The 24,581-nt window shown below is 44.4% G+C and overlaps 1 protein-coding gene across 1 annotated transcript in view; it reads left to right on the top strand.

The window, feature by feature from the left end:
- Positions 1 to 18,209: 18,209 nt before the first annotated feature.
- The window catches only part of BEND2 (BEN domain containing 2), a 49,119-nt gene continuing 42,747 nt past the window's right edge, over positions 18,210 to 24,581 (top strand). Inside the window, exons 1-3 of the mRNA XM_059158382.1 lie at positions 18,210 to 18,314; positions 18,651 to 18,793; positions 22,996 to 23,070. Coding sequence (XP_059014365.1) covers positions 18,281 to 18,314; positions 18,651 to 18,793; positions 22,996 to 23,070 — 252 coding nt within the window. The 5' untranslated portion in view covers positions 18,210 to 18,280. The remainder of the gene's footprint in view (positions 18,315 to 18,650; positions 18,794 to 22,995; positions 23,071 to 24,581) is intronic.

The following is a 24,581-nucleotide window of genomic DNA, read 5'->3' as shown; positions in this document are numbered from 1 at the left end:
CCACAATAATGTCAATGCCTCAGATTTTATTTTGTTTGCTTTCACTGCATGACATTAATATGCAAATTTATTAGAGTTGATAAATGCTACTGGGGCACCTGGGTGGCTCAGTTGGTTAAGTGTCAGCCTTGGGCTCAGGTCATGATCCTAGGGTCCTGGGACGGAGCCCCACGTCGGGCCCCCCACTCGGCGGGAAGCCCATTTCTCCCTCTGCTTGAGTGCTCACGTTCTCTCTCTCTTCCTCTCTCACAAATAAATAAAATCTTTTAAAAAAGCACTACTAAGCTTGTGGTTGTCTACGTGCACGTCCAGATAGTCGAGTGTTAACACTTGCCCTCATTCTACAGGTACGCAGGTCGCTAGCAGCGAAGGGCTGATCTCCTGTAGGACCTTAAACGAGCCCCCAGGGGAGCAGCACGAAGTTCCATCCACGAGCTGTGTCTGTGCTCAGCACTTGCCGCTCGCAGTGGTACCGAGGATGCGAGTGCACTAGAAGAGGCCAGGGCTCCCGCATATCTTGTCCCCGTCCCCAAGCTCCTACGTCTGCCTGGTGGTCTGGCTGCTCTTCTGTCACCGGGGCCCAGGAGCCACACTGCCTTTCTGCCTTCAGCTCTCCCAGCTTACGGGGTGCAAAAGCCTTAGAGGCTCAGGATGGGGGCTGCGTCACCTTCGGCACCTGACCCCTTGCCCCTCTCGGCTACGCCAGGAACTTCTGCTCCACACCTTCAGGCCCACAAACTCCTCCCGCTGCAGCAGCACGTCTGCCGGTTGACAAGGTCCCCACCGAGCCTCCAGGGCTGATGCTTTAGTGGTGGGAATGGGGTGTCACTGTGCTTGTCTGGGACTTGGGTGATTCAGACCCGCTTGCTCTCAGCCCCGGTTTGTCAACTTGTAGTCCAGACACGGTCTGACGCGTTAGGCTCTCAGGAACTCTCTGGGCTTTTAAAATGATCTTTCCTCTGGTTCTGCCTCTCAGGCCATCCTTCCAACACCAGCAGGCAGAATTCTGCAAGCTGACCGTGGCAGCCTCTGGGCGCATGGAGCATTTGCTTTCGTCTTTGCATGATTTCTGATCATTGCAGCGGCTCCGGAGTGTGTGTCCAGGGTGGGACTTCCCAGACTGAAACCCAGGCCCCCTCTGTAGGCATGAAAAAGACATGCCCTTCTGTAATACGACTAGAAAAGAACTGAACCGCATGACGAGGAACGATGTAGTTGGGAGGAAAAGCCCCGCTTTCCGAGCCACGAAGGCGTCGCATTCACAGTCGGCTGAGTGAGTGAAGTACGTTTGAACTTCCGGGGCTGCTGGTTCGCTGGGATGCTGGGACTCGCTTGTATTTCGCAGTCCTCTGAGGCTGATCCAGGGAACGAGGGAGCGAACCAGGGAGGGCTCTCGGGCACGGGGACGTGCGGCCCGGGGCCTACGTTCAGAGTGCATGGCAGACGGGGTTCCGTCCTCGACCCCCCGACGTTTCCCATTTTGTCCTGAAGGTTGATGAAACTCACCTTGAAAGCAGCTCTCCACGGAGAGTCCTCAGCCCAAGCGTCCCCACTCTCCTTGCTCTTCTAGAGGCAACTCCGGACATGCGGGACCACCTGCTTCGGCTCCAGGGGCTCTGGCAACCCCGGGGGGGGGGGCATAAGGAGTAAGAGACCTACTCCTTGCCACAAGCTGCTTCCACCATACGTTGGTGACCCAGCATTCGTGGAAAGGAGCCTCGGGAAGCTCATGATAGCGCACGTGAGCCAGTTCCTGGCAACTGTGAGGGCTCAGTGCCTGGACTGCCTGCTAACTGGACATACTGATGACAACAGTGCTGAGGAACTTCAGCTGTGTTATTATGTCATACTAAGCAAACTGCCTGAGGCAGATATGGTTTTGGTCACCATGCTCGGATTGGTCCAAGTACCCCAGGCTCTGCTGTAGTAACAAACAGACCCCGACAGCTCCGTGCCTTTGCTTTTCCTCCCCTTCTCCCAGGCGAGGTCTGATGCTCCCTTGCTGCCGCGTCTTTCCTTTGGCACCGCTCGTGGAATGCGTGGCCTGCAAGGATCTTTTCTTTTCTTCTTCTTCTTCTTTTTTTTTTTTTTTAAAGATTTTTATTTATTTATTTGAGAGCGAGAGATTACAAGTAGGCAGAGAGGCAGGCAGAGAGGGAGGGGAAAGCAGGCTCCCCGCTGAGCAGAGAGCCTGACGTGGGGCTCGATCCCAGGACCCTGATATCATGACCTGAGCTGAAGGCAGAGGCTTAACCCACTGAGCCACCCAGGTGCCCCTGCAAGGATCTTTTCATCGCCTCAGCCCGGAGGTGACCCTTGGTAGTTCTCAGGGCTCATTGGTAAGAGGAGCATGTGTCCCCACTCAAAGGAGAGAGTGGTTTTCTCAAGAAGAGGGATCATTCCTGCCCAAATTATTTCTAGGGTTTTCTTTAATATTCAAAAACTTATATCATAATCTATCAATAAATATTTTGAGTCATTAAAAAAAAAAAAAGAAGAGGGAAACGGAAGGCTTGGACAACATGTAGCATCGTTTCTTCCACGAGGCTGTGCCTCCTGTGTTTCCAGGTGAGGGGGATGGCAGATGGCGTTGGAGCTGGGCCGGGTTGGTGGCCTCACTGAGAAGGTAGGGGTGCAGTGCCGATGTGTGCACAGGTGAGCGGGGGGGCGGGGGACTGAGTCTGGCTGGAGCCCGCCTCTTGCCCCCAAGGAGAGTAGTCGTCCTGGCAGTTGTGGACATGCAAACTTTTGAGTCTTACGCCCCAGACCTTCCAGTTTTTCCAAAGCAAGTAGAAATGCAGGTTTTCATGGGAAATCTCCCAACTGTAAGACGGTCACCTAAGTATACGAAAACCCAGGCCAGATAAAATGTGTATGACGCGGACCTAATGTGACCTCTGTGTTGTCAGCGTAGTTTGTTAGCCCTTTGGTCTCAGAGCTTGGGATCTCGAGCGGCCAGCCCTCTACTCCTCTGGGAGGTAAAGCTGACCCCACATTTCCAAGAAGAATCTTGGCTCTGCCTGTGAGCATTCATTCTCTCTGTCCACCTTGGTTCCCGTTCACGTCCTCCCCGTGTTGACCACAATCCCTGCTCAGCCGGCCACAGGGGCACTTGGGGCCACACGTGAAGGAGGACAGAGTCCTTTATTCCGCCCAGGTCATTGCCAGGCTGTGTGATCCCGAGGCATCTGGTAAACCACGAGTGTTGAGAGAGACCACAGCGTGGGCTGGACACTGGGGAGTCATTACGAACTTGGAGAGCTGAACGAGGCCTGGACAGGAAGGCCCTTGGGTCACCTCTGGATGGCGTCTTAAGGTCCAAGGGAAGCAGTTAAGGAGTTCTGAATGGGGGTGGGTGTCACACAGCAGACCAGCATTGTAGGCATTCTGGACAGATCGTTCTGGCAGCTGTTGGGGGTCAGGGGCGAGCTCTCAGTGAACAGAATCCATCCTCCAGCGTGCACAGTGTCCTTGACGGAATCCCATTCTGGTATGCTTTGGGACGGCCACTCCAACAATTTCACGGTAACCTTTTTCTGGGCTGTTTTCAGAGGAGGAGGTGTCCCTCTGAGGATGGCCCGAGTCGTTGGGCTCGTGATAACCACGAACGGTCAGGCACAACCACCTCTGTCTTTAGAATGGGAGACGGAATCACATTTCAGGTTGCTCGAGGTCTGGGACCACAGCCAGGCGACAATGTGGGGCTGGCGTCAGCACCGGAGTAAAGGCAAGGGAGGAGAGCTTCTGACTTCTGCAGCGGGTGGCCACCGTGTGGCCTCTGGTTAGGACAAGGTGTCAGCCCGGAGCAGGGTGGTGTGGGGAGGTTGTGCCATGGTGTTCCCCAGAGCGGGGCCAGCCTGCTGTCCCCAGTGCTCCCTGGTGGGAGCCTCCCAGGGCTCTGAGGCCAGACTCGGGGTGGAAGGCAGACTGGTCGTGGTCAGACTCCCACAGCAATGGGGACGTGTCCCCTTGTATTTACGGACCTCTGGTGAGTCTCTTTCCTAGTCTCTGCCGCCACCAAAGCCCCACTCCCCCCCCATCTCTGCGTGTCTCCCTGTGTCTCTCACACATTCTGTACCTCCCCCCACTCTCTCTCACTCGCACACACAGACCCGTCCCTGTGCACCCCCCCTTGGAGTGGCGACCCGTCATCCGTCGCGCCTCGTGAGTCCAGCCCGTGGCGGCACTTTTCACGGAGCTGAATGAAACTGGCAGAATGTCCTGCGTAGCACGCGGGGCCGTGCTGCTCTGTGAGTGTCGCACCCCTTCTGTCTCGCGGGCAGAGTGGGTTATGGTCCCGTAGGTCACTTCACACCCTCTTCCTATGCTGTGGCCATGGCCTGCCCTCTCCTGTTGCCTAGAAACCAGGCGTGGGATGTGAGCCTGCCTGAGAGACGCAAGGGTCAAGTGCCACAATCCTGGGACTGGTTCCACAAAGCGTACAGAGCAGCCCCCCTCGGCCTGATGCCTGTGAGACGCCCCAGCCCCACAGAGCTCAGCACCCCACTTCCCCTGACCAGTGCCGGGGAGAACATCCAGAGCCCAGGCCTGGGCCCCAGTCGTTTGCACAGCTCCCCTGGTGGATCCGCGTGGGGGCAGCGTGATGAAGGGGCACTCAGAGGAGCGACCTGTGACAGCTGTGACATGGGTGACTTTCTTGTCCCCTTCCCTCGAGCGCAGTGGCTCGAGGTTGGGGCCTGTGCTCTCTTGGAGACCTCACCTTCTGCCCTTCCCTGTTGCTTTCTGAGAGCCCCACCAGTTCAGCCTCTCTCCCCCGCTTTGCCGAAATGACGTTTTCCATCCAAAGGGTGAGGTGGCGCCTTCCTGAGAACTTGGGGTCCTGGGGATTTTCCATGTGGATCCTTCTCCTGGATGTCCTAGGATGCTCACAGAGTAGCTGCTTCCAGAACAATGTCACTAGCCACGAGCGGGTGTCAGTGCGGTGTGGTTGTGGTGGTGGCTGCCAGCAGGCGGCGCTGTCACTCAGTTGTTTTCATTGCTTATTTCTTCTGTGTTTTCTTCTCTTAAACTTTGTTATATTCTACTTTGTGCTGGATATTCTATTTAAATTTTTTTTTAATTTTTAAAAAAGATTTTATTTATTTGAAATATAGAGAGAGGGGAGGAAGCAGGCTCCCTGCGGAGCAGAGAGCCCGACGAGGAGCTGGATCCAAGGACACTGGGATCATGACCTGAGCCTAAGGCAGAGACTTTAACCCACTGAGCCACCCAGGTGCCCCTGGATATTCTATTTAAATACGGTTTGTAGAAATATGTTGATCTTATATTCATGGGAAAGAATTTTTGTTTGCTATGCCAGGCACCCCGGGGTGTTAAATCCCCAGATGATATGAGACTGAACTATAGTCTGTGTGGTTAACTTGTTTAATTCTGTTTTTTTTTTTTATCAAAGATTTATTTATTTATTTATTTATTCAACACAGAGAGAGAGCACAAGCAGGGGGAGAGGCAGGCAGAAGTAGAAGCCAGCTCTCTGCTGAACAGGGACCCCAATGCGGAATATAATCCCTGGGATCGTGACCGGAGCCGAAACCAGATGCTAAACCAACTGAGCCACCCAGGCGTCCCTGGATCACTTTTACTCTGAAGGGGCCACTATGGTCCTTGTTCAAGTAAGGGTGGTTTACCAGCCCTCTATCATTAGAGGGTCCCAGATTCTGACTTTTGTCACTAGTCATCCAAAGTCACCAGAAGTATACCTTGGCCTCTTTCAGACTTTTCTGCATCAGTGTCTTTAAGCAAAAGCAGTCTAGCCACGTTTTCACATTTTTTTAGGTTTCTGGTGTTTCACAGCTCCTGGCTCAGTAATTCCTTATTGTTTTATTAACTTTTTCATGTTCTTGAGCTTATTTTAAGAACAGTTTATCCAGCTTTTTTAGCATTCTGTGTCTCTTTATGGAGAAATGGGGTCACAGGAATGGATAGAGGACTGACTAGATATGAAATGGAAGTGGTTGTCGACCATCTGCTGGATGCTTAGTTACAGTATAGTAACAGACAGTGTGTTCCTTTCAAGTGCTAGGTGATGGATGGAAACTCAAAAGGGCACGTGGATCAGCCTGGGTCCAAGATGAAGAGAAAGACCGTAGAGTAATTTGAACAGAGAAAGTTTAATATGAAGAAGTACTTAGTATATCAGGATTGGAGTAATGAGGGACCGCTGGTTAGAAATAAAGGAAACCCAAAAGAGTGTATAGGAATACTAACTATAAACAGCTACCACCTGTAGGAGCAGACATTACACCCAGGAAGGCTCCACTCTGACTCCCCAAGGGAGATGCATCCTCGGGGCAGCATTGGTGGAAGTTGTCGCAGAGCCACCCTCGAGAACTTGCTAGAGACCTGCCCTGCCAGGTGTGTGTTTGGGGTAGAAGGCTGCACACTGCACTCTATAGGCAGGAGCCTGACTATAGGCAAACGGGACTAGGAAGCACAACTTGTTTCCTCTACACTTGCTCTCCTGTGTTTCCCACTGAAAAGTGTTCCACGGTGCTACCAGCGAAGGGAAAACACTTACAGGGCTCATGCCTAGTTTCTCAGAGCAGGGCAAAGGGCTGGATTCGACACTGAGAGGTAATGTATCAATAAACTGTACAGTGCGTCCATTCTTCTGGTCAGCTTCCTTACACACCCTCCTGTGCATGATTACCCGCCCCCTTGCAACACTGAAACAACTGTGTATTTCCACCTAACAAGATGCACCTTTTCTTCTCCCAAGTGAAGAAACTTACCCTTTCCCAGGATGAGGAGATGCATGGTGCCAGGAGTCATTGTGTAACTGATCCAGTGAAATGGAACCAGAATTCCAGGCTCTGTGCTGGGCGCTTTATATTTTTAACACTTAATTCTTAGAACCTTGTGATGGAAATGCTATTTAATAGAAACAGTGCATGGTGGAGCTCCGCATTCTTACCAGCGCACTCTAGGAAAGTGTCTTAGTGCAGATATTAGAATAGATGTCTGCGGGGGTGGGGTGGGGTGGAGGGAGCGCCTGGGTGGCTCAGTCAGTTAAGCCTCTGTCTTTGGCTCAGGTCATGATCCTAGAGTTCCCCCGCCCCCGCCCCCACCAACGGTCAGAGTCCCGCACCCTGCTTGCTGGGACCCCGCTTTTCTCTCTGCTCCTCCCCCCATTCATACTCCCTCTGAAATAAATTTTAAAAATCTTAAAAAAGAAAAAAGAATAGATGTCTGAACAAGCTTTTAAGGGTGTGGAAAATTTCCAGAAGCAACCGAGTAAGAGGGAGAATAACGTATGGGGATGTGAGCATGTGCTTGGGGGGGCGGGCAGTGTGTTCAAATCATAACTCGGCTACCAGCCTTGTGGTTTTGAGCAAGTTAAACTCTCTAAGCATCTGTTCCTGTATCTTTAAAATGGGACAATAATACTGACTTGTTATAGTGGTTGAGGACCTCATGAGGTCAGACATACTAAGGGGCTGGTTTGTGGTGAGCACTCAGTAAACCGTACCTATTATTATTTTAAGTTGGAATGAAGGACATGGCTCTTTAGAAAATGGCAAATAGGGAGTAGGACATCTAAAGCGCAAGGTGGTGTGTATTTAGCGGAGTCTTATTAGCGACATATTTTAAAAGTTGGATTATTTTCAGATTTGTTCCCAAAGGTGGCGCTGGACATGAATACACAACCCGGAAAACATTAGGAAGTCTGAATTCTGACGTTGTACATTTTTTCTATGATGTATTGTGTGAAGAGCATTTTGGGAGGAGCAGAATTACACTGGTGGCTACCGGTTCACATTTTGCGGGCAGGGGAAAGCACATTTCATAAAATGTATATGTGTAGGTACAAACCGAGCGAGGCAAGGCGCCACATTTGGCGCCACCTCTACCCTACCCCCAACAGTCGCGCTCCCATGGTGGGTTCTGGGCGCTACTGCGCAGTCGCAGAAGCTTCTCTTAGGAGGGGAAGTCTCAGTCCTTCCGTTTGGCGCCTCAATCTGCTGCAGTTGCCTCGTGGGCACGGTCGCGATACAGCGGGTCCATCCGCAGCGCAGACGCCGATCCTACAGCACTCAGAGTGGGACTCCCTTCCTCACAATGTCTGAAGAGGAGGGTAAGGTGCCCTTCCCAAGGCTGTTCCACTCGTTTCTGCCTCTTTCTTAATCTTGCCGGGGGTGGGGGGCAGGGGGGGAGGGGAAACTGACAGGGTTCGCACTGTGCCCACCTAGAGGGCCTCGCAGGGGACCAAGGCATTGTCTTGTCATCTACCAGGGCGTGTCCGGTGATGACCTCTGGACCACTATCCCTGTCTGTTTAGTGGGCATTTAGGAACCCAGGTGTTACAGGCTAGGTCTGGCCCTGGGTCCGGGGCATTCTTGGGGTTCATGGTGTTTCAGGAGCTCGAGTTAATTGATCTTGGGGCTTGTGGGGTCCCTGCAGTTCACAGTGTGCCATGGGCTTGAGGTGACGCTTGGGGTTATGGTGTCCCTAGAATTCATTGGCCAAGGTGATCCCAGAATTTGAGGGGTCCCTGGGGTTCATGGTGTACTTAGGGCTTGAGCTGACGCTAGGTCTCACTAGATTCCTGGGGTTCGTGGTATCCTAGGAGCTTGAGATGATTCTGGGGTTTGAGGGGTCTCTGGGGCTTATGGCGTTTCCAGAACTTATAGCATCTGAGAGGCTCAAAGTGACACTGGGGCTCAAGAGAGCCGCACGGTGAGAGGGGGGGCCTAGTTTCCAGCACGAGGGAGGTGGTTCTTTCTAGGACCCCTAGTGGTCATAAAGCAGTCTCAGCCGTATCCATTTGGGAGACCCGGGCGCTGTGACCTGTTTCTGTGCGCCTTTTGCAGGGTGGCATGGAGGGTGCGGGCGCCAAACTATGTCTGTACGGCGGCACTTTTTCCCCAAAGGCCTTGTGGGATGTGTCCACACCGTAAACAGCTGTGCAGCATGACCACTAGAGCATGAAAGTGACTTGGCTTAGTGGCCGGGGGTGCTCCCGAGAGGAGACTATTTGATTTGCGGAAGGTTAAATCTTCACTTTACAGCTTCGTATTCAGCAGCGCTGCAGTGGGGTGGTTTGGGGTTTCCCACGACCTCTCTTGAGATGCCTGTGTTCATAAGCTTTTGAGATATGGCCACTCATTAAGTACTTGGTGTTGACTTCTTGGGATGTATTGATCCTTTATCCTTTCTCTTTCCCTGTCAGAGGAAGCGGGGGTCCTAAAGGACCAAGACTTTGAATTTAAAGGATTGACAAACCAGCAGTTGATTCATTATGACATCTTTTGAAATTGAGATTTGATTTCTTGAGGCTTTGGTGGTAACCACGTTTGCTCGAAGACAGCGCAGCCTTGTTTTATTGTAAAAACAAACAAGCAGAAAGAAAATAAAAATGAAGGTGTATAAAAGTCCCCACGTAAAGAGCCAGTTCTTTGCTTTGAGAGGGCAGACGAGACTTAAAAAGGAGTCGGAGGATACAACAAAATGTGAGGACCCCTAGAAAATAGGGGTGCCCTTCCAACCATGCTTCAGGGCCCATCCCACCTGCTGTATGACTGAGCACCACTGTTTGACAGAAAAGGCTCTAACGTAGTGTGTTGGGAACCGCCCTTTTGCCTCTACCCACTTCTCCCCAAATTGGGACTGCTTTGTGGTTTTAGAACATTAAGTGGTAAACTGATTTAATGTTTACAGATAATGATTTTATAAGCAACTCTTCTGCACTGTGTTTTCTAAAGCAGGGCTGGGCTCGATTTAGTTTCAAGCCTGCCTGCTGCAAGGACTGGTCTCTGGGATACAGTTTTGGTGGCATAAGCTCTCACCTGGCCAACTTTGTCCTCTCTAAAGTTTGACATGGATGTGGAAGGACTTCTTTTGAGAGTTCTTCTGGGAGATTTAGAAAGTATTGTTCAATGTATTGACACAGTTTTGCTAGAAAAGCAGACCAGTCTGGCCACTGTCACCTGCTGTGTTTTGGGTTGGATTTCTTACAGTGGTCCTCATGTGAAAGGAAGGTTGCAGTCTGCATCACTGTGAACTGTGCTGTATCTGGTTAAGTTCAGGGCAACTTGGATCCTTGCACCGTAGAAGCATAATCTTCAAAAAGCTTCTAAATGTTATGTCTTGGCTCATGGAGGTTATGTATATACCTAAAGGAATTAATTGGAATTTTACAAATTTACTGAGAAACCTGGGTGGAGTTGTCAGTAGTTTTACTGGGTCTAGTGTGAAAAATCTGTTAACATATAAAAGCTTGTCTTAAAAATAAAACTTCAGTTACCTTTGTTATTTTCTTCTGATTATGAAGTCTATAAAGTTTATTGTAGAGAATCTTAACAAACACAAGAGAAGTCTAATGAAAGTCATTTTGCCACCCAGAGATAGTGACTACGAGATAACAACTGGTATGTTTCCTTCTGTTCGCAACATTAGGATTACATCATATTTTTTCTGCTTTGACCCTGCTTTTAATGCTTTAACCCTTCCTGCCTGACATTATTTCACCAGCATTTCTGTTATCACTAAATGAGAATGTGTTTCTCATTGGCAGTATGCCATAATTTATTTAAGCAATTCCCTTTTGTTTGAATAATTAGGTAGCTTCTAATGTTCCATTTTTTCCATGAAGACTATTAAGTAGATTTCACAGCGAATCTCCAAACCTAGTCCTGTGTTTTTATGGATGAGAAAACAGAGGCGAAAGAATAAATGTATCTGGCCAAAAGGTCATACCTTTGGATGGCTAAAGAGCCTGAATTGGAACCCATATCATGTGATTCCTAATTCAGTATCATTTTCACACCAGCACATTCCCTTACACTGGCTAATTACTCGATTCTAAAGTTTTGGTCTATTTCAAATAACTGTATTGAATCCAAGTTGTGATGCACAGTGCGCGTGATCTGCGAGTTAATACTTCAAGCTTAAACATGTTCTTCTTTTTCAGGCCAACCGTAAAAAGTAAAACAGCCTGTTCATGTAGCATACATTTTGCGTGGTGTGCTAATTTTCATGGTCATTAGAATGGTTTATGGAGTTGATATTTCACATCTCGTTTATTTGTGGCTACTTATTTTATGTTTTGTGAGATTCAATTTGAATTTGTTTCATAACAATAGTTATGACTGTGTTTTATTTCTATATTATTTATTATCATAAAGATTAATATAAAGGTTTAGAGAACATGTCCGGGAACTCATGGTCAGTAGAGTGTGGCTATGTAACGTTAGCTGTATCATTTAAAAGTTAAAAGCGTATCACTGAACACAGAGCAGCATGGGCTAGGTATTTACATTTCTTAAATGGGGAGAAATTTACTGCTCTAAAATTGGAAGTACTAGAAATACTAATGTATGTGTGTATATATACACATATAAATATATATATATGTACACACATATATATATTTATCTGTATATATATCTCAAAGCTTCATACAAAGCAATTTATTTCTTAGCTGACTTGCAGGGATTAGAGACATGAAAATATTTAATGTTTTTTCAGCTAAAATGTTTTTTAAACACTCCAAAACTTTATAAGGTGGTTTCTTCTAGACACTGATTATTTTATGTGGTATCTAAACTTTCTCTTTGCTTATTCCTAGATTATATTATTATAACTGTTGAGGATGACAGTGAAGGCGATGATGACATTGGTGTTGTGATAATAGAAGACTCTGAAACAGAACTTACAGAGAACACACTTCCCACTGATGGCATGTTGACTATAGAACCAAATTTTCAAGCCAGCCATGATAACTATCAGCAACTATCCCAAATGAGATATGGTAATTTTGTTCTATTTCCTTCTCCACAAAATTTTTCTCCTTGGTCCTGATATCCAGTAAATTGCTTAAATATTCTTATAACTTTTACACTTGTCAGTTCTTATCAGGACAAGCTTCATGGTCATGTCACAGTGCTTACGTGTGCTTGCTTTTTCTGTTCATTTAAGCTTTGCCATGTCTCCTGTTCCATTTTCACTCTATGGAGCTGGGAGGGTAGCCTCAGAAAGCGTTGGGAGAATATATTATCTGTCTTTGAAAAACTGTTTATAGCTGGTAACTCTGACTGTAAATATCTGGTGGCAAAGGAAAACTGAATTTATGGGAGAAACAACTTGGATCAAGAGTTTGTTGAACAGGGCGCCTGGGTGGCTCAGTGGGTTAAGCCGCTGCCTTCGGCTCAGGTCGTGATCTCAGGGTCCTGGGATCGAGTCCCGCATCGGGCTCTCTGCAGAGAGCCTGCTTCCCTCTCTCTCTCTCTCTCTGGCTGCCTCTCTGACTACTTGTGATTTCTCTCTGTCAAATTAATAAATAAAAATCTTAAAAAAAAAAAAAAAAAAGTTTATCTTAAAAAAAAAAAAAAAAAAGAGTTTGTTGAACAGATGACACAATTATCTATGTAGATCTAAAGAAATCTGTACAAACTGGAACTAATAAGCAATTATAGCACGATTGTGTGATACAAGGTTAATAGCAAAAGCCAATCCCTTTCCTATATATCCGCAGTAAACAGCTGGAACTTGAAATTAAAAATGCAGCACCCTTTACATTACTAACCCAAAAAAGAGTCCATGGAAAGTGAAGTCTTGTAACCAGAAGTGCGGTAACTACTTGGCCTTTCAGTGGCTGCTTCTCAGTCACAGCAGTGAAAGAAATGTGAGGTCATTCACCTCCTCCCTCACACACAGAGCCCAGAGACTTAAGCCCTTGGAACATTTCTTTGTTAGCTATGGGACAATTTGTTCTTTGCCCTTTGTGTAGAAAATTGGGTTTCCTACTCCTTAAAAATGTTACTGCTTAGGGATGCCTGGGTGGCTCAGTTGGTGAAGCATCTCCCTTAGGCTCAGGTCATGATCCCGGGGTCCTGGGATCAAGCCCTGCTCAGTGGGGAGTCTGCTTCCCCCTCTCCCTTTCACCCTCCTCCCTGCTTGTGTGCTCTTTCTCGCTCAAATAAATAATTAAAATCTTAAAAAAAAAAGTTATTGCTTAGATCGGAGAGCAGCAAACAGTTTCTGTAAAGGGCCAGACAGTAAATATCTTTGGCTTTACAGCCATAAAGGCTCTGTTGCAACTGCTCAACTCTGCTGGTGAAGAAAGCAGCTGATATATAAACAGAGGAGTGTGATGTGTTTCAGTAAAACTTTACTTACGAACACTGAAGTTTGAATTTCCTATCATTTTTCCATTTCATAAAATACTCTTTTGGTTTTGTTCTCTAATCATTTTTGAAACTAATTTTTCATATTAAAATAATTAAAATCGTTTTTTGATATTTTATATTTAATCTCCATTTTTAGGAGTTACTCAAATTTTATACACTTCAAATACAATTACATTTTAATTTTTTTTAAGTAAGCTCTATGCCCAGTGTTGGGGCTCGAACTCACAGCTCCAAGATCAAGAGTTGCATGCTCCACCGACTGAGCCAGCCAGGCGCCCATTTTTTAATCATTTCAAATGTAAAAACAAACAAACAAACAAAAAATAGAAGCATTCTTAGCTTGTGGGCTACATAAAAAATAGGCAGCAAGGTGGATCTGGCCTGTAGGCTGTAGTTTGCCAACCCCTGATCGAACTGACGTCAAAACATGTTGATAGCACTTGTCTTCTGTTCTGGTTTTAAAACTATGTGCAGAACCAGCAGAATACTTTCTAGTGTGTTACAGAATGTCTGGCTGATTCCAGAAGCCCTCTTTAGTGGGAGAGAACTAGGAGACTTTTCAAATGTGGATACCCTTTGACTTATCATTTCTACATCTAGGACTTTATCCCACAGAACTATTTGCAGATGGGTAAGACTGTTCAGCAGTGTTCTTCACATGAGCAAAGCTTGAGAAGTAACTTGAATATCCGTGAATTAGGGACTAGTTCAATGAATCATGGCCTATCTGCATGATAGAAAAGTCAGAGGCAGGGCGCCTGGGTGGCTCAGTGGGTTAAAGCCTCTGCCTCTGCCTTTGGCTTGGATCATGATCCCAGGGTCCTGCGATAAAGCCCCGCATCGGGCTCTCTGCTCGGCGGGGAACCTGCTTCCTTCTCTCTCTGCCTGCTTCTCTGCCTACTTGTGATCTCTGTCTGTCAAATAGATAAATAAAATCTTAAAAAAAAAAAAAGAAAAGTAAGAAGCTGTTAAAGGGGTTGCAGTATATCTAAAAGTGTTAGTTTGGAAAGACCAATACATGTTTAGTAAAGAAAAGGAAGTTGCAATGCAGTCCTTATCGTCTGATCCCTTTTATCTTTCCAACCAATGTAAAAATTTAGGATAAGGGATTTCAGAAAAGTTGGCCAGGTAATTTTTTACTGTGGTAAAATATACATAACATCATGCTTCTTCCCTTTGTTCTTTTAATATGATGTGTTACGTTGATTGGTTTTTCTTTTGTTGAACCGCCCTTGCATTCCTGGGATAAATCCCTCTAGGCATAGTGAATAATCCTTTTAATTTGCTACTGGATTACATTTGCTATTATTTTGTTGAGGATTTTTGCATCTGTATTCATAAAGGATATTGGTCTATAATTCTCCTTTCTTGTAGTGCCTTTTTCTAGCTTTGGCTATTGGGCATTTGGGTATTGGGGTAATTCTGGCCTCATAGAATGAATTAGGAAGTGTTCTCTCTTTAGTTTTTTGGAGGAGGTTGAGAAGGATTGGTGTTAATTCTTTTAATGTTTGGTAGATCCACCAGTGAAGCCCTCTAGAGGGTCTAGGCCTTTTCTTCATTGGGAGGTTTATGATGACTGATTCAGTCTCTTTACCTGTTATGGGTCTGCTGAGAATTTCTATTTTTTTTTTTCTTGAGTCATTATAGATAATTTTTTAAATTTATAAAAACAAATTGTTGAGGTGTGTGGGTGGCTCAGTTGGTTAAGTGTTTGCCTTTGACTAAGGTCATGGTCCTAGGGTTCTGGGATCAAGCCCCATATTGGGCTCCCTGCTTAGCGGGGAGCCTGCTTCTCCCTCGCCCTGTTGCACCCCTGCCTATCCTCTCTCACTCTCAAATAAATAAACAAATAAAATCTAAAAACAGAAACAAAACCAAAAATCCCTAAATTGTTTTCTTATATAACATTAAGCACTTAGAATATATATAGGATTGAGGCACCTGGCTGGCTCAGTAGTTAGGGCATGGGACTCATGGTCTTGGGGCTGGTCATGAGTTCAAGCCCCATGTTGGGCATAGAGCCTACTTAAAAAAAAAAAAAAAGAATATATATATTTATATATTATGTATTTTTATTATTAAATATATTACATATGCAATTATATTTTCACATATAAATATAAATAATAATTATTAATAAATAGTAATAAATATTAGTAATAAATAAATAATATAATTTTATGTATATAAAAAGAATATATATGTATTTTCCATAAAATGGAAGAAAACCCAGTTGATAATGGCTACAACTAAATATTAAAAATCCTAAGGAATAAATGAACAAAAATAGCAGAATCTGTATGAAAGGGGAGCAAATACTTTAATGAAGGTCATAAAATAAGACTTGATTAAGTGAAGAGGAACAAATTGTTCCTAGAGGAGAAAAAACACTCTTATATAACTTAAAAAAAAAGATCTTGGAAAAATATGTTTAAGGGACAGGTGGTATTTTACCATATGAAACACTAAAACATTTTAAAAGTTACAATTATTAAAATACGATGGTATAAGTTTTGAAATAAGGAGCCAGATTTAATGCAGCAGGAAGCTCATAAAAACAAAGAATTTGGAGTTAATGCACTGTAGTATTTTAGTAAGAGAAACATAGTAAATCATACTGGTACAGATGCTAACTATTGGCGGAAAAAGTCCATTGGATTTCACCTCATATCACACACTTAAATAATTTCAAGATGGATTAAAGAGTTGAACATCTAATGAATGGAAGTATAGAAAACTAGGAGAAAATCTAGTTGAATGTTTTTCTATTCCTAGTGAAGACTAAGTGTAACAGTAGTTCAAGAAATCGTAGTAACATTAATGAATTTGGTAAAATAGAAACCCTCCCACTATCAGGGAGAGCGAGCACAAGCAGGGGGAGTGGCAGGCAGGGGAGCTGCAGAATCAGGCTCCCCAGTGAGCAGGAAGCCCCATGCAGGGCTTGATCCCAGGACCCTGGGATCATGACCTGAGCCAAAGGCAGATGCTTAACCCACTGAACCACCCAGGTGCCCCTTTAGGTAGATTTTTTATAGAAATCTATCACACACAAAAATATGCACAAATCACAAATACTCAGCTTAAAGACTTTGCAGGTTAACACACAAGTATAAGCAGCACCAACACCAAGAAATAGAAGGTGCGGAGCCCCGCAGAATCAGCCCTCACCTCCCTTCCAGTCTCGGGCCCTCTTGTGAAGCAGCACTATCCTGACATTTCCCACCACTGATGACTTTTGCCTATTTTTGAGCTTCAGAACAACTGAATCATACACAATTCACTCAGGTTCCTAGACTGTGTTGGTCCTGGTGGTGAGGGCTTCTCACCTAACACCAGGCAATTCCTGGACCCAAGCCGGGTGTCTGAGTATTCAGCTCAATTCTGACACTATCCACCCAGGGACAGCGTCAGGTTCCACATGTGCGGGGCTCAGTCCCACAAGACCGCACCCCCCTTCCCCTACAGGCACCAGTTGCAAGCCTGGGGCATTACCCAGTCTTCTGACTCAGTGACTTGAACAGGTTCCCGTGACCCCCTCCTCCGGTTTGGTTAATTTCCTAGAGCAGCCCACAGAACTCAGAGAAACATTTTACTTACCAGATTGCTGGTTTATACAACCGTGGAACAGCCGGCCAGAAGCGATACGAAGAAAGAGGCATGGGGGAAGGGGGGGGCTTCCACGCCCTTTCCGGGACCACTCTTTCCAGATCTCCCTGTACTCACCAACCCGGAAGCTCTCCAGGACCCTGCGCTTTGAGTCTTTACAGAGGCTTCATTGCATAGGCATGATCGATTAAGCCATTAGCCACTGGCAACTAACAACCTCCAGCCCCCTCCCCTTCCTGAAGGTCAGTGGGTAGGACTGAAAGGTCCAACCCTCTCATCCCAGCTCCCTTCCGCCCAGCGGCCCAGCCCTCAGCCTTAGGTGATCTAGAGGCTTTACACTCCATTAACATAACAAAAGACACCTTTATCACTCTCCTCACTTAAATTCCAAGGGTTTTAGGGGATCTGCCAGAAACACGTGGAGACCAAATATGTATATATATATATATATTTTTTAAAATATTTATTTATTTGACAGACAGAGATCACAAGTAGGCAGAGAAGCAGACAGAGAGAGAGAAGGAAGCAGGCTCCCCGCTGAGCAGAGACCACCCCCCCCCCCATGCAGGGCTTGATCCCAGGACCCTGAGATCATGGCAGAGGCTTACTTAACCCACTGAGCCACCCAAGTGCCCCATGTATATATTTTTTTAAGATTTTATTTATTTGAGAGAGAGGGATCGCTCGCCTGCATGAGCAGGGGGTGGGGCAGAGGCAGAGCGAGAAGCAGGCTCCCCGTTCAGCAGGGAGCCCACCTCGGGACTCCATCCCAGGACCCTGGGATCCTGACCTGAACGGAAGGCAGACACCCCACTGAGCCACCCAGGCCCCCAAAATATATATCTCTTAATATAACTCATAATTATATACTTTGGCGTCTGGCTTCTGTTCCGAGTTGGGGCTGTGAACTTCTTCCCTGTGTATCAATAGTTGGCTCGTCCTCATCGCTGTGTAGGCTTTCTTTGTGTGAAAACACCCCGGTTCAATTATTCATTCTCAGTCTTACAATCCGAATAAAACAACCAGTTTAAAAAATAAAAATTGAAGTTACACCTCAAATTGGAGTTAGTTTATCATTGAATTTTCCCCACCGTGTTGGCTTGCCTTTATCTAACTTGAGAGTTAATTTTCCTTCACTCTGCTTCTGATTGCTTCCCTGGCTCAAGATGGCTAATGACATCTAGGTCTGTCACGCAGGTCCCCCTCCCAGGACAGTGATGCCAGCCCCCAAGGCTCTCCTACTACAAGACAGAATATGGGAACACTGCATTCTGTATCTTTTCCTCATTATGGAGCTCAGAACCATCACCGAGCCTACAGCATTCTAGAATATTCTGGGGCTTATATTTCACGTACATTTGTTTAGGTTTAATATGAAGTGTAACTAGGGAAACAATTATAATCTTAGAGTTCTAGTGACTTAGAGCTAATGTGGACCAGTTCTCACCCGGCAGATGAGGAGGCCATGTCTTTGTGGTCTGTCCAGTCCACACTGTGGAGGGAGTGGCCCACGCCAGAATAGACTCATGACTCACATTTGGAGGCCTGCTGCTTCCCTAAGTAAAAAGGTTTTGGGGGGCTCCTTTCAAAAAGCAGTTAGGTTCTCTTGTTATTTGTTTCCAGCATTTACTCTGTAGCCTTTCGGTTGTGAAGCGTTCATTTCATAATTTAGAATTTGTGTGTGATCTTGATTCTTATTCCTAGGAGTGGCAACCTAGCCCTTCAATTTTTAAGGGTATATTCTACATCACTACTGGGAGAGTTATTGTTTTGTCACTCTCTAAAATTCAGCCAGGACTCCGGTTCAGTTTGAGTGGCATTTGGAGAACATATCTCTATTAAGTTGATGACGGTAGTAAGTCTGTGAAATAACTTTTTTAATGTGTTGCTTTTCAGGAGTAGGTGGTTTACCAGCCCTACGTGACCAAGCAGTTCCACAAATGAACCATCTAGCAAATTTAAAAAGATACAGCTCGAACTCAGTGGAAATGGAGCTTCTCTCCCCACAGCTCAAAAGAGGATGCTCATCTTTTTTAAGGGTGGGTAATATGGTTTGTATATTAAATTGAATATCTTTTTTTGTTTTTTCATTCTGCTTTACTTCTTTTTTTTAAATTGAGTTTAATTTCATGCAGTGAACGGTTCAGTAGTTTTGACAAATGTGTATACCTCTCTCTGCCATCAAGACAGAGAACACTTCTACCATCCCAGAAAGTTCCCTCATGCCTCTCTCTTCCCAGAATGTCTCTCTACTCCCAAACCTTGGAGAAACAACATTCTAATATTTTCCCCATTATAGATTATTTTTGCCTGTTCTAGAACTTTATATAAACAGAATCATACAGTATGTACTCCTGTGGCACAGTCTCTTTTTCTTAGAATAATGTTTCAGAGATTCATCTGGTTTTACTGACATTTCATTCCCATTCATTGCTGAGTAATATTCTGTTGCATGAATGTCATAATTTGTTTATCCCTTCTCCTTTTTTTTTTTTTTTTTTAAGATTTTATTTATTTATTTGACAGACAGAGATCACAAGTAGGCAGAGAGGCAGGCAGAGAGAGAGGAGGAAGCAGGCTCCCTGCTGAGCTTGATCTAAGACCATGGGATCATGACCTAAGCCTAAGGCAGAGGCTTTAACCTTCTGATCCACCCAGGCACCCCTCCCTTCTCCTTTTGATGGATACTTGGGTTGTTTCCAGTTTGGGGTATTATGAGTAAAGTGGCTCTGAAGATGATTATGGAAGTGTTTTTGTGAATGTATGTTTACATTTAATTTGAGTAAAGACTCAGGAGTACAAACACTGGGTCACAGGATAGATAAAGTTTAGAAGAAACTGCCAGTTTCTTGATGTAGTTGTACTGTTTGACAATTCCATCCTACTCTGCCGTGCTTCTTGATCTCTGAAGTAGAATGAAATAGATTATTAGACTATGTATAATCTAGCTTACCAGAAAATATATTTACTTACTTATATAAGGATGAGGACATTCGTAAATACCTAAGTAGTACAGGCAATTCTCTTAACTTCTAACAGCCCCACTATGTTCATCTTTGGGAATAATGTTAAATGCCTACTGAGAGACATAGTTACGCGAAAGCACTTTGTGAAAAGTATAAAGCATTACACAACGGTAAGATGGCAATATTGTTTCTATAATGACTAGTCTCTTTTGTAATTCCATATAATTTTTGTTGTCTAATAAGTTGGCAATGCAGGGCTGATTGATAACATTTTAATATAAAAACATTAATATTTACTTGGTATGTTTATATTAAAATTATTATTATAGTTCATAATTCATCCTTAGAGTTGTTATAATTAAATATAATGGTTATTTGCTGTCTGTCTACTTACTTATACCCTCTTTTATTCCAAAAAACAATTTAAGGCATCTTAGAGATTAATTGATTGAGAAAAGGTGGGGCCTTAGTGCTTCTTAGATTGTCCACAGAGTGTCACTGTTGGATTATTTGAGAATCAAAAGCCATAAAACCTTTGGTTCTTTGTTTCCAGTTGGAAATACTTGCTTTTAAAGCAGTTCTGGTGCCAGATTACTAGAAGACTAGTCTTTTTACCCTGAAGTACGCAAGGGGTTAAGCTTGGTAAAAATGGTGTCTTAAGTGTAGTTGGGTGAATGAGAAAATAGTCAACAAGTACACTTGACCCTTGAGCAATGTGGGCGTTAGGGATGCTGACCCCTGCACAGTCGAAAATCCACGTGTAACTTGGACTCCCCAAAACCCAACTACTAATAGCCTACTGTAGACCAGAAGTCTTACCGATAGTCAATTAACACGTATTTTGCATGTTATATGTATCATATACTGTATTCGAACCAAAAAGCTGGCTAGAGTACAGAATGCTAGTAAGAAAATCACAAGGAAGAGAAAATACGTGTATAGTATTGCACTATATTCTTTGAAAAAAAATCCATATATAAGTGGACTCGCACAGTTTACCCCCATGTTGTTTAAGGGTCAGCTGTATATCTTTGTGTGTTGCTGTAGTATTTGCAGTGGGCAAAGGACCTTCGCCTTTGGTGCTTGTTGACAGCAGAACTGAAGTCCTGAATGTTTCTTCAGTTCTTTCTTTTTCTTTTGGTTTATTAATAAATCGTCCCTGGACGAGAACACAAATACCCGATTGGGAAGAAGTTGGAAGTGTCATCAATGAATGCATATCAGACTGAATATTTACATAATATTAATTGCTAATTGCCAAATGTATTCACACTTACTATCATAAGGAAAATGATTTAAGTTCTTTTTCAACCTTCACATACTGTGGAGTTACTCTGAACTTGAGAGCTAAAGGAAATATTTCTCTCTCATTACTAGATGCTTCCATAACAAGACAAATGAACACTTAACCATTTGATTTCCTTCTTTTCCTTGACTAACAGGGAATTCACAGCAGTCTTGTACTCTGAGTAGCTTTCTCATTTTTGAAATAATTTTAGATTTACAGAACAGGGGCAAATATATTACAGAGGGTTCTCGTGTATACACTTCATACAACTTCCCTTAATGTTAACTTACCTTAATGTTAACTTAAAATTATGGCAATTATGTAAGCACAGTACCGTTTTCACAACCACGATATTCACGTCGCTACAGTACTATTAGCTAAACTGCAGTCCTTGTTTGAGTTTCACCATTCTTCCCCTTGTCCTTTTTCTGTTCCAGGATCTAATCTAGGATCCCACATTGAGTTTAGTTTTCTCTCTTCAGTTTCTTCTCGTCTCTGACGATCCCTCATTCTTTCCTTGTCTTTCATGATCTTGACATTTGTGATGAGTGTACATTTACAAATGTACATTGTACAATTGTAAAATGTCCCTCAGTTTTGGTATGTCTGATATTTTTCTCTTGAATAGATCGAGATTATCCATTTTTGGCAAGAACACCACGCAAATGTTGTCTCCTTATTGAATCGTTATCAGGGACACATGGTGTCTGTGTATCTTTTTACTGGTGATGTTATCATCGATCTCTTGGTTAACGTGGTATCTTCTGGATTTTTCCACTGTAAAGTTACTGCTTTTCCCCTTGTGGGGAAATACCTTAGGCGGGAAGTACTTTGGGGGACTCTGCTGATATCCTTTTTCTCCTCACCATTTTACCCACACTGAGTTGAGTTAGCTTGTGGATTTTACCTGCAATAATCACTAGTATGGTGTTTGCCAAATGGTAACTCTCTATTTGTCTCATTCCCATGTATGTATTAAAAGGAATTCATTTGTCAGGAAGAGCTATCCTTTCTATTCCATTTATTTATTCAATTATGTATTTTATATTTATATGGATGCATGAGCGTTCACTGTATATTATATGAGTTTTTATAATCCCATGTTATCATTATTTTATTGATCAAATTTTCCAACTTTGGTTATTGGAAGCTCCTTCCATTTGGATCCTGTGGCCTTTTCACATGGCCCAACTTTTTTCTGAGCACTTCCTGATTTTCTGACATCATAAGATGTTCTAGGCTCAGTCATACTTTTAGGGACCTAGCCCTGGAATTCACCTCTCTCCAAGGAGCCCTGGTTCCTTTATTGGAGAATGGTATTTAGAAACCATAATCTGGACACCAGATATTTTCACTGGTTGTCTTGTGTCATTGACCTTAAGCCTTCCCAGCGGACAGAGCTAGGAAACATACGTATACTATTCCAAGCATACACATACATCTTTATTTCTATATCTGTCTTTATATATATTATAAACTATGTATTCATGCTATCATATAAGAACTTGGATTTAAGCAGCTTTTCTTAAACCCAAGTTCTTATATGATAACTTCTTTCCTCATCCCCCCCTTTTTAAAAAAAATATTTTTATTTATTTATTTGACAGACAGAGATCACAAGTAGGCAGAGAGGCAGAGAGAGAGAGAGGAAGGGAAGCAGGATCCCCGCTGAGCAGAGAGCCTGATGTGGGCTCGAAACCCCGGATCCCAGGATCAAGACCCGAGCTGAAGGCAGAGGCTTTAACCCACTGAGCCACCCAGGCGCCCCTCATCCCCTTTTTAATCATCTCTTATCTGTTTCATTCTCATGTGAATATGGATTTTGGTTTTACTTTATCTCTGTTTTATAAGATGTTTGAAATGCTTTTGGAATGCAGATGAAAAAGAAAATAATTAAGACAAATATATAAAGTACTGATTTTTCTAGTGCTTAGTTTGGGTCCTACTGATATTAAGCTTTAACTTCTTATTTTTATAATATTAATAGGCAAGCAATGCATTTGAAGGTTTCCATGATGAAAGTCATCAAAACCGACTTACAGAACTATACCACCATTGCAAGGTATCAAATTTCTATCTGTTAAATGTATTTTTTCAAAATTTTGAGTGAAGTTCTTTTTTTTAACCTCATTTAATGTCATTGTGCTATTAGTAGAAAGTTTGTCATGTCAAATTCTGTATGATTATCACTCTATTGTGACGCGTTTCAAGAAAATTTTCTAGTTAGAAGAGTATCTCTAGGTGAAAAATTTGAAATAAAAATACGGCTTTTTTAGCTTAAACAAAACTGAAAAACCCATAGCTGATTAAATGTCGTTAAATCTCTTTCATCTAAATTGTTTAGTATTTAATTTCTCCAATATTCTCTCTTAAGGAAATTAGCTTAGTTCAGTGAAATTTAGTCTGTGTCTAAATGCTTATCAAGATTTCTCAATTGAAAGAAAATGGCAGCATCCCATTGTTTTTTTTTTTTTTTTTAAAGATTTTATTTTTATTTTATTTGACAGAGAGAGAGATCATAAGTAGGCAGAGAGGCAGGCAGAGACAGAGGGGGAAGCAGGCTCCCTGCTGATTAGAGAGCCCGATGCGGGGCTCTATCCCAGGACCCTGAGATCATGACCTGAGCCGAAGGCAGCGGCTTACTCCACTGAGCCACCCAGGTGCCCCCATCCCATTGTTTTTTAAAGAGTATATCTTACGTAGTTTTGAGGGGATTTTGTGAAAGTTAGCATGCTGGTAGAGATTGATGGGGGTAATTATCAAGGATTTTGTGAGCTGCATCCTCTAGAGGTAATGGAAGTTTATTTTTTAAAAAGTAGTTGTTAACATACAAAGTTTGTTGGATTAAGATGAGCTACCCAGTCTAATAAAGTGTGTTTAGGTGAGTATCACTGTTACTGAGAGCAGAAGTGGACTGCTTCAAAGGAACATAGCAGGTCTTTGGGGAAGGAGGTATGGAGGGTGGGCGGTGAGGGGGGGGTTCGGATTTCCAGGGGGCCATTCCCGGCCTGCCTCATGTAAGCACCCACGACCCCCGGGCTGCCACTGCTCTGCCAGGGCCTTCTTTCTGAGCGATGGTGCCAGATGTGGTGAGCTAGAACGTGGAGGAGGAGAAGTGCCCAGTGTCCCATCCCAGCCCCGAAACGGACCATCGGGGATCCTCCCCGTTTCTCCCGGCGTGCGAGCTCTCTCCTTTCTTCAACCCCTTCCCTTACCGGTCGAGACCGGTCGCTGTACACTTCCGTCTTTTCTTCTTCTGTCCTTGCCCAGTGTCCTCTTCAGGAAGATTCCAGCCCTGTGCAGGCTGGGAAGCAGAGGGGGCGCCTGCCGGGATCCCTCCACTGTCCCGTGGCCCTTCGCCAGCACTCTGGTCAGCTCCCTCTCCGTCCCCGCAAGCTCCGGAGGGCCCGGCCCTCGCTGCTTATTTCAGGGAGGCCAAGGTGGGGTGGAGCGTGAGGCTCAAATCCCTCTGAGTCGCAATTCCTCTCCCCACAGCCATCCACTAGGCTGGGATCTGTCCTTCAGGCATCTCCCTCTATATGGCGAAGGCGGTCCTGTTTTCTGCCTCTGAGC

Source organism: Mustela lutreola, chromosome X (genome assembly GCF_030435805.1).
Source record: "Mustela lutreola isolate mMusLut2 chromosome X, mMusLut2.pri, whole genome shotgun sequence".
In the NCBI taxonomy this organism is placed as follows: domain Eukaryota; kingdom Metazoa; phylum Chordata; class Mammalia; order Carnivora; family Mustelidae; genus Mustela; species Mustela lutreola.
Note: the sequence above shows the minus strand (reverse complement) of the source record. Positions and strands in the feature narration are given on the sequence as shown.